At 43.6% G+C, this 10,555-nt stretch overlaps 1 protein-coding gene across 1 annotated transcript; it reads right to left on the bottom strand.

Moving 5' to 3' along the window:
- Nucleotides 1–1,411: 1,411 nt before the first annotated feature.
- On the bottom strand, nt 1,412–7,782 carry LOC118225886 (protein NYNRIN-like). The gene is made up of 2 exons (XM_035414956.1): nt 2,945–7,782; nt 1,412–1,854 (listed from the first exon to the last, which is right to left on the bottom strand). The coding sequence occupies exons 1-2, from the start codon at nt 6,201–6,203 to the stop codon at nt 1,661–1,663; spliced, it is 3,453 nt and encodes a 1,150-aa protein (XP_035270847.1). The 5' UTR covers nt 6,204–7,782; the 3' UTR covers nt 1,412–1,660.
- Between the last annotated feature and the right edge of the window lie 2,773 nt (nt 7,783–10,555).

Raw genomic sequence — 10,555 nt, 5'->3', positions numbered from 1 at the left:
GAACGCTAACTAATTACAAAAGCTAATATTCAAACTCAATTTCATGGCACTTTTGACAGCGAGTTCGGCATAGTTGGGTATCCACTGTCTACAGTAGCCTGTCATGCCTAAAAAGGACATTACCTGTTTCTTAGTGACAGCTGTTGGAATTTTTTTAATTGCCTCAACGCGTTCTGTTCCTAATGTTTGACCCTGGTGTGAGATAGTGTGACCCAAATATTTAACTTCTGGTTGGACTAGCTGTAGCTTATGTAAACTGAATTTGTGTTCTTGTTCAGCTAAATATTTCAGGAGGGCAATGGAATCTGTGAGGCATGTTTCGGCATTGGAGGAGCACACCATCAGGTCATCTACATACTGCACATACAAGACACCTTCACCAGGGAATTCAAATCCATCTAAGTTTTCTTTGAGGGCGGCAGAAAACACAGCAGGGGATTCTGCGTAGCCCTGGGGCATGCGAGACCACGTGTATCTCTTTCCTTCATAAGTGAAAGCAAACCAGTGTTGGGATTCTTTTTCAACCGGTATACTAAAGAATGCATTTGCTAGGTTGACCACTGCAAAGTAAATTGAATTTTCCGGGACCTGAGAGAGAATAGTAACAGGGTTCGGCACTACCGGTGCTCTATGATGCATGGCGTAATTAACTGCGCATAAATCTTATCGAATCGCCAGGTGCAATTTGCTTTCTTTTCTGGTAAGATTGGTGTATTACACAACGATTCAGGGCAAGATATGACAATACCTTTATCTAATAGAGATTTAAAGGCCTGGACAATGCTTTGTACAGCTTCTGGATGCAATGGGTATTGATTTTTACAAGGCCTGTGTAAGAAAAAATAAGGTTCCGGACGAGAAAATCTTGGTCTTCGTAGAAACTGTCTTTATTGGCAAAATATGGCAGCAACAGAAAATACACGTAGCATGTACTCTGGGAGCATCGAAGTCAAAATGCACCCCGACTGTCTGTCTTGGCCTTCTTTTAAGCTGTTAGTTGTGATTTGATTAGTGGTACCAGTGATGATTGGTGAGTGAGATGATTAGTTTCTGTCAAGAGTCACACAATGCCTTAGCAACTCTGCTTTGTTAATCACTCCCGAGTCAGTTTCATTCACCTTTCTCCCTCTCCTGGCTGATTGTATCAATATGGCACTGTCAGTCTTTACAGTGATACTGAAGTCTTGTGAGCTGTGAACTAAGGCTTTCTTTCATCAGTGGGCCCAAGTATTGCGTTTTGGCACAACCTCTGTATTGAAGATTTGTAGTTGAACTAAAAATCTTACATATCCCCCCTTTGATGGTTTATTTGCGAACATGGACCATCACTCATTTGGATACTCTTGCGGTTAGTCCAGCAGTATGGTTTCTTGGTATGGCATAGAGCATCCTTTACTCACATGCCTCTCGGGATACACCCCTCGCCATTGGACTATTACTGTGCCTCACACGCCTAGGTCCCATGAAAGCTTTTGCTGCCTTGTCCCAGTCACAGACCAACCACACTGTGACTTCTAATCCATTACTGACTTACAACCAGGAGAGAGAGAGAGGTAACCAAACCCGACCATGAAAGTATTCAACAAGCATAAGAAACCAATACATGTGTGAAGAAGTGGGTGTTTTGAAATGATATTTGTTGGGAGGAGATATGTGTGCTTTAAGAAAAACCTGGTGTGATGCGAATGGTGTATGATAATGCTTGCTGTGTGACAATCAGTGTAATGAGTGGTGGGGGAAAAGATGCATTTAAAACAAAAAAACAAAATGGGTGAAGGAAAAAAAAAATGGACATTTGGCCAGACAGTACAGGGTGGTCATAACAGTGAAACAATGATAATGAATAAACATTGCTTTCTATGCAGTGTTGTAGATACCTGCCTTTTTTTTTTTTTTTTTTTTTAATATTGATATCAATATCAATAACAAAATAATAAAAATAATAATAATTTTTTTTTTTTTTTTTTTTTTTTTTTTTTTTTTGGTTTTTTTTTTTTTTTTTTTTTTTTTTTTATGATATCAATATCAATAACAAAAATAATAAAAATAATAAAACTTTTTTTTTTTTTTTTTGGTAATTGAAATGATGATGGTGTCTTTGTACATAAATATCTGACAAGAGATTGCCTAAACCAACCAAGGTGCTTGTCTAAGACTACCACTTGAATTGATAGTGCAGTTGCAATGGTATGGATGTTGTTTACCGTCGTCTTCTCCTCCATCAGTCCTTCCTGCAAGTACGCATCTGTTTGGAGAACTTGTGAACCAATTAATTCCTTCAATTTTCCCTCATTCTTCCTTAAAAGTTGACTGTCCATCCAGTTAGACACTCCCAACCCAGCTCCAGTTGCGCTAAGTGCACTGTCCATGAACCCCAATAATTTCCGCCCTACTGGGGTTCCCGTTGAATGTGGAGTTTGGGGCCCCTCTGCCTGTTTTTCCATTGATGACCTGGTTGCCACCGCACCATGGTACTTCAGAAACGCCGTTGTCAATAGGTCCTTGTAGATGTCAGCCACACTCTCTCCTTTGCACAGCTCATCAACATCTGGAGACCACGCTGTCAGGTTCACCAGGACTGGTACATGGACCCACTGGACGTTGTTGATCAGGATTCCAGGATATGGTCTTGTCACTATGCCTGACTGGGGAGCGGGTTGCTGTTCTGGGCATTCCTGGAGCATCGCCACTGTCATCGGCAATATCAACATTAGGACACTCCCTCGCATCTTCGTTCTTTTCCTATCTTCCTGCTTGATCTGAAAAAAAATAAAAGTGTACACAAAAATCAGTGCCCACCCCCCCAACATTTAGACAGACACAAACATGACGTGCGATCAGTTATTCTCTGTTCTTTTGTAGAATTTTAACTGATCCACATGAAACCATTTGTTTGTGGTTCGTCGTGCTGTTGCCTTGTACTGGACTTTATATACAGTTTCTCCACATTTGTCAATGACTGTGTATGGGCCCTTCCAGTTAGCTGACCATGGCCCAGCATGATGGTAATTCTTTACCATTACCTCATCTCCCGGCTCAAATTTTTGCTCACTGACATGTTGGTCATAATACATTTTGTTGTATTTCTGAATCGAGCCAATCTGTTGAGCCGCTTGCTGGTACATAGCAGGTAAAGAAGAACAGAGGTTTTTCAGAAAGGTTTCAGTCGCCCATCCCTCTATCATGGGTCTCGGCACCTCTAGTAGCAGATGTTCTGGCATTCGCATTCCCCTCCCTGTCATCAATTCATGGGGGCTGTATCCTGTGCTTTTGTGAACAACCCCTCGCACAGACATCAAAATACTAGGGAGATTTTGAGCCCAATTGGTGCCATTTTCCAATACCATTTTTCTCAATGCGGTTTTGAGTGTTCTGTTTGTTCGTTCAACCCCGCCTGAAGACTGTGGATGGTGAGCTATGTGTAGTTGGTGCTTTATCCCAAGTAGTTTTGCCAAGTCTGTATGAATTTTTCCTGTGAAATGCGTGCCTCTGTCACTTTCCAGGCTAAGTGGCAGACCCCATCTACAGTAGACTTGTTCCCATAATACCCGGGCTGTGGCGGATGCGGTATCGGACTTAATTGGGAACGCCTCTATCCATTTAGTGAATGTATCTATTATGATGAGAATGTACCTGTAGCCTCCTCTAGCTGCAGGGAGTGGACCTACATAATCGATCTGCAAATTTGTCCACGGTCCTTCGGCTAGACACGTGGGCCTCAGTCGCCCTTTCCTTTTCACTGGTGATGGATTAATCTGGGCACAGGTTAAACAATTTGTGCAATAATCTTTCACATTTTTGTCAACGTCTGGCCACCAAAACATGTTTTTTAATCGGTCTTTTGTTTTTTCTATACCTAAGTGCCCCCCCTGATTGTGGATATGATACAAAATATCATTCCGCAATTCTGTGGGTGGGATCCATACTGGAATGTCATTTCCAGTGTACAACAGCATGCAATCATGGACCAGGAGTTGTGCATCAAACAGAGTCAATGGGCCCTCCAAAATTGCCTCCCCATTCTGTTTCTGCTTGATTGCTTCCCGCAAAACTGGATCCCGTTGCTGCGCAACCTTAAGGTCTGTCGGTTCCCTGACGTTTACCACAGCAACTAGTTCTGGTTCCGGTTCCAGAACATGGAATGGTCTCCCTGCTACAGCTGCTTTCTTTGCTAGCTCGTCCACAGCTAAATTACCATCTCCATGTTGGCTTACTCCTTTCTTCTGATGGGCTTTCACCTTTAATAGAGCAACCTTATGTGTACAGGACTTGGCTGCTGTCCACAAAGCCTGTATGGGTCCGACCTGTTTTAAAGGTTGGCCATCAGCGCTGGTGAAGCCCCTTTTCTGCCAAATGGGTAAATACTCAGTGAGAGAGTTAACAACAAATGCAGAGTCTGAAAAGATGTTTAAGTCTGAATCTGGAAAAACTGAAAAGGTCTGTAGGACTGCTGAAATTTCTGCTTTCTGAGCTGAGAAATGAGATGGACATCTGTAAAGGAAATCCCCATTGTCCGAATGAATCGCAAAGCCAGTATGATACTGACCATCCTGCCAATATCGGGACCCGTCCACATATACATCAATGGCTCCTTCTATAGCGCACACTTCAAAGACACTGTCCAGAGGCTGGACAGGTTTAGTGTCACAAGTGTGAGGGTCACCTTCATAGAGAAGTGTACGGGGTAACATGCATGAAGATTTGTACACAGTTTTCAAATTTTTGGAACCCAGATCCAAAGTCCATCGTGCTAATCTTGAATTAGATACTCCTTTCACTTTGCCATTCAAAAGAAGCTGAAGGGGTGTATGGGGAGTATGGAGTGTCACTTCATTAAAGCCGTAAATGTACTCGAAATGGGACATTCCCCAATGAACTGCCAAAAGGTGCCTGTTACATGAGTCAAATGCTTTCTCAACCGGAGAGAGCACACGGGAGGCATATGCAATGGGCCGCAGATTCTCCTGAACTTCCTGCAACAGAACTGCTGATAGAGCTTCCTCCGTGGCTGCGGTCTGCAAAATAAATGGCTGTGATCTGTCTGGATTACGCAATGCAGGAGCTTTAATTAGCGCATCTTTCAATTTTTCAAATGCCGTTTGATGTTCTGGACCCCAATCCAAAGCATCAGACTTTTTCTTTTTCCCCGAAAGTAAGGAGTTAAGCGGTCTGGCAATATCAGCAAAGCCTTCAATAAAGTCCCTACAAAATCCGACTATCCCCAAAAATGATCTTAAAGCTGTGACTGAAACTAGAACTGGAAGTCGCTGAATAATCTCTACCTTGTGTGGATCAGGAGTGCGCCCCCCTTTGGTAATTTTAATGCCCAAATAAGTTACTTCCGATTTGAGAAGTTGCGCTTTCTTGGGATTCAATTTGATTCCTGCTTCTTCAAGGAGGTGAAGCAGTTCTGCAAGTAAACTGACATGCTCCTCCCTTGTTGCAGTCTGCAACAATAGGTCATCAACATACTGAATGAGACATTCTGGTCTAGAAAAAGCACCTAGCACATTTGCCAAACACTGGTGGAATAATGTCGGTGAGTTAGCAAAACCTTGTGGAAGCACATTCCAAGTGTATTGGGTATTTTTAAATTTGAATGCAAATTTGTATTGGCAATCAGGATGCAGTGGGATGGACCAGAAACCATTGGAGACATCTAGGGCAGAATAATAGTTAGCTTCTGGGAGAAGGGATGCTAGAACATCAGGTGTGGCAGCTACCACAGGCGCACATGTGGGGGTGCACTTGTTGAGTTCCCTATAGTCAATACATAAACGCCATGAGTTATCCGGTTTACGTACAGGCCATATAGGAGCTAGGCATGGAGATAAGCACGGCCTAATGATACCTTGTTCAAGTAGGGAGTCAATTGCACTCTGCACATAGGGGTTTGCTTCATTCGGGTAGCTGTACTGTCTGAGAGGGGGTGGGTCCCGCCCCTGCACATTCACCTCTATGACACCCGGATCAATGCGACCGCAATCATGCTTGCTTTTAGCGAAAGCCCCTCTGTGTTGTCCTAACAGGTCTGATAGCTGGGTATCATCATGTGACAACAAGCTATCCAAATCATAATCCTCTGCCTTCTTAATAGCAAACACCGCATGCACATCAGAAATTTCGACTAAATCATCCCCACTCTGAGTATTGCGCCAAATACAATTATTGCCATAATCGATTATGTATCCCCGCCTCTTCATTATGTCTGATCCCAAAATATTGCGAGCATCACCAGTTGTACTGAACCAAGCCTTAGCATTAAAAGAATCACTGCCAATTCGAAAAGCCAAACTGTCCGACTGAGAAGCAATAGACACTGTACCATCAAAACCTTCCAGAGTAATTGTATTCGTGGGATTGCGAGGGTGACTATCTGAGTGTATAATTGACAAGGAAGCACCAGAATCCACTAGCCAACTGTTGCATCGGCCTCCAACAGCAACATTTACAATTGGCCTACCATAGGTATCTCGTTCCAAAGGTGCAATGTGGTTCACGGAGGCCTGGAACCCCTATGCTGAAGCATTAGCACATTTCGATCCCATCCCCTTATTAGCTGCGCGCAATTCAGCGTTTTCGGCGCTCAGTTTTTGTAAAACCGACTGCATTTCACTGAGCTGTTTGCTAATCTCCGAATATGGAGATGTTCTTTTTAATGTTGAGTTGCATTCCCTGGCAATATGTCCTTCCTTTCCACAAGCATAACATAAAATTACCCCGTTTGGGTTAAACAAGGGGGGCCTTTCACCCCTCGCTTGTCTCACATCCTCCGGCACATAACCTTCATTTTTCCACGACACCGATTTACGAGTATGATTCGGGCGTGATGTGGTCTCGGCCAGTGCAGCCACTGGTTGCTTTCTAGATTGGTTAATGCTGAGATTCATGTTATATAGCTGTGTCATTTTTGCTACGATATCTGCGTATGCGGCATGCGAATCTATATGTAGCGCCAAAGCCCTCCGAGTATTCGAATCGCTTTGTGCAATCAATGCGGATTTGAATGCGGGATCCTGTTGTGTTAAACCAGCGATGCCACTATAAGACGAAAAGGCTTCCCATAGGCGCGCCGCATATGCGGCCGGGTGTTCAGAAGGACACATCACTACTTCCCTTATCTTTTCCCAATCCACAGCACGAGTGCCCAAAATGTCCAACAACCCCGTTTTTCTGCGTTGTTGGTTGGCCTCCCGATTTTGTATGTCCAGTGGAAGCGCACTAGCAAGAGCATGGGGTAAACAAGCAGACAAAATGACACATGCGTCAACATCAGTCAATCTATGTAGGCCGACCATACGTTCCAAATTCGCAAGAAACTCTACCGGATCTCGCTTTGAGGGAACAAATGCACCAATACTTTTTACGAGAGCCTCAATCTCGCTCGGAGACAGCGGCTTTACAGTGGTTGTAGTGGTTACTCTGTTTCCCCCTTCCCCCGGTATAATAGTAGTGGTCTCGTGAACTGGCGCTACGGGGAATTTTAGGGTACGTAACGAACTGCCATCCCCTACCAGAGGTAAACCTGTATTTTGTGCGTCACTCCAAACCGCGCCGTCACTTTCCTCCCGAACCCGGTTCCCCGGAGCGTTACTATTCTTCTCATACAAGTAATCGCACGTACCTCGTACGCTTTTTAATTCTGTCTGCGTAGCATAGAGTTCACAGTGGAGCTCCTCGTTCTTTATGTGTAATTGAGCTACCTCCTTGCGCAGATCTAGCTGGATTTCGGCATTCAAATTCGCGTTAAGTTGATGGCTTTGTAACGAGGTCAGAAGCTCACCAGTTTGCTGCCGCAAATTTTCATTCTCTGCTTTGAGAGCATCCAATGTTTTATTGCCTAATTTGTAAGAAGCAAGAACGCCTTTCAAAACCATTGCAACCTTACTTTTTTTCCTAAGTTTATTGGTCGTGTTCCTATCAAATTGGAAGGCAGCCCATTCATACGGCTTTTCCTGGTCCTCTATTCCCTCCAACATATCTGATTTGCCGTGCTTAGCAATGTACTGAAGAATAAACGATTCCATTATCATAGATTCTCTCAGTTGTTCCCACTTAATAAAGAGTTAGGAAAGCACCCTCGCACCACCTCTGTGCGCAAAAACCTCTATTTCCCAAAACAGCAATCGGGCTTGCTGATTCGAACCCAAAAAACAATTCCAAATACGTTACGATACGTTAATCACCGCAACCTGGTTCCGTGCGTTGAACCAAAATTAAACTTTATATTCCAGTTGCTTTAGGAATATTTTATACACCTACTGTATGGTTCAGTACCTCGAACCAACAACGCTATTCCAATTACTTTAGGAACGTATAGCTTGTCGCGTACAAATCCTAGCCACAGTCCGTCGGGCCCTATTCAGTTACTTTAGAATAGTTCGTCGATTTGCAAGCACAAAAACAGGTTCAGTACGTCGAACCAACAACTCTTATTCCAATTACTTTAGGAATGTATACAGCTTGTCGCGAACAAATCCTAGCCACAGTCCGTCGGGCCCTATTCTGTTACTTTAGAATAGTTTGTCGATTTGTAAGCACGAAACAGGCAAGTTGCGTTAGTAACTTGTTAATTCCAAACAGTTCCCTATACCCAGTACGTCGGCAATTCAGTTGCTTTAGAATTGTTGTTTTAGAGAAATGAATGGACTTAAACCCTGCAACTTCTACTGCACCTTACAAACAAAGACTACTACCAACAATTTCAGTCAGGAAACCTCCTTTCCTTGTAGGTTCTTTGAAGACGTGAAACTGAATTAAAAGTGGAAGCTGTATCACGAAAGATGATACTCACCGTATGGGAAGCTGATGTCAGGAATCTCCCCTCTTTTTTTTTTTCAGCTCGCGTTGGGCTGGCTCGCCAATGTAAGAAAAAATAAGGTTCCGGACGAGAAAATCTTGGTCTTCGTAGAAACTGTCTTTATTGGCAAAATATGGCAGCAACAGAAAATACACGTAGCATGTACTCTGGGAGCATCGAAGTCAAAATGCACCCCGACTGTCTGTCTTGGCCTTCTTTTAAGCTGTTAGTTGTGATTTGATTAGTGGTACCAGTGATGATTGGTGAGTGAGATGATTAGTTTCTGTCAAGAGTCACACAATGCCTTAGCAACTCTGCTTTGTTAATCACTCCCGAGTCAGTTTCATTCACCTTTCTCCCTCTCCTGGCTGATTGTATCAATATGGCACTGTCAGTCTTTACAGTGATACTGAAGTCTTGTGAGCTGTGAACTAAGGCTTTCTTTCATCAGTGGGCCCAAGTATTGCGTTTTGGCACAACCTCTGTATTGAAGATTTGTAGTTGAACTAAAAATCTTACACCTGTATAAAGATTTCGGGGTAACCACTAATAGAGTAGCCCCCTTCATGAGCCCGACATCATATTTGGATGTTGCCCATAAATGGGCAGGTACTGAGGCGAGCCATTCGTCTGCTGCCGATAGGCCGACGTAAGCTGAACGCTGTTCTGACAGGTTCTGTACATTCCTCTATCCCTCGTTGTTCGAGGGAATAAGGATATGCCATGACACCCAGGGATGGCGAAAATTGGTTGCCATCAGATATAGTTACCCAATCTCAGATTGTCGGGGTCATTTGTACAGGCACTGCACAGAATTCTTTTCCTACATACAATGTTTTCCATTTTATCTGATCACTCCCTGAGTGTTCAAAGAACCTTCTCCTTTCCCAGTCCTCATCTCTATCTCTAGCTTACACAAGCAGTGACATGCAACTCTTTCTCAGACATCACATCACCGCTACCACACCACAAGCGATTAGGTGTTGCAACCAAATCTTTCATCTGAGCCTTTCCTGACAACATCCACATGTAAATGAACAATTGGTTTTCTGGTGATTTGTGTAGGGTATAATGTTCAGCTTTGGTCACACACAACCCTTTGTTAGTGCAGTCAATTTGAATTCCTAATCCAAACATTAGGTCGCTCCCTAATAAATATACAGGACAACAATCAGAGGACAAAAACAAATGCTTTAACTCCATTACACCTTCATCATCTATTCCAACTACAAGCGGGGTAGTAAACCTCTCTCTAGTTTTCCCTCCCCCAGCATCATATTACAATGGTTCTGCCACTCATTTTAGGCTTCACTTCACTTTTAGTGATCACTGAACATACAGCTCCTGAATCTACTATAAATTGCAACATTTTACCCTGAACTTCTATTTCTATGGTTAGTGACATACTAGGTGGGGTATATGATAACATTAAATCAGAATCATATTTTAGCTCACGTGTCTCCTGAGTGTCATCTGTGTATGATTGGTCTGCCAGTCCTTGTCCCTCCACCGTCTCCTCACACCGTCATTGATTATTGTTTCTCCATCCCCCTGGATTGTTCACGGCTACATTAGCTGGTGGAGCAGTGTCCCAGGTCTATCTGTCCTGAGGCCCTTCTGGACAGCCCCGGCCACGGCCTCTGCCGCATCCTCGGCCGTAGTTCTGGCTGCGCCCTCTGGGTGAGTTGGAGCTGGGCTTGTACCGTGGCACTCTGCTTCTCCTGCTTCTTTTGCTTATCTACGGTTGTTTTTTCA

The sequence above is a fragment of the Anguilla anguilla genome, chromosome 4 (assembly GCF_013347855.1).
Source record: "Anguilla anguilla isolate fAngAng1 chromosome 4, fAngAng1.pri, whole genome shotgun sequence".
In the NCBI taxonomy this organism is placed as follows: Eukaryota; Metazoa; Chordata; class Actinopteri; order Anguilliformes; family Anguillidae; genus Anguilla; species Anguilla anguilla.
Note: the sequence above shows the minus strand (reverse complement) of the source record. Positions and strands in the feature narration are given on the sequence as shown.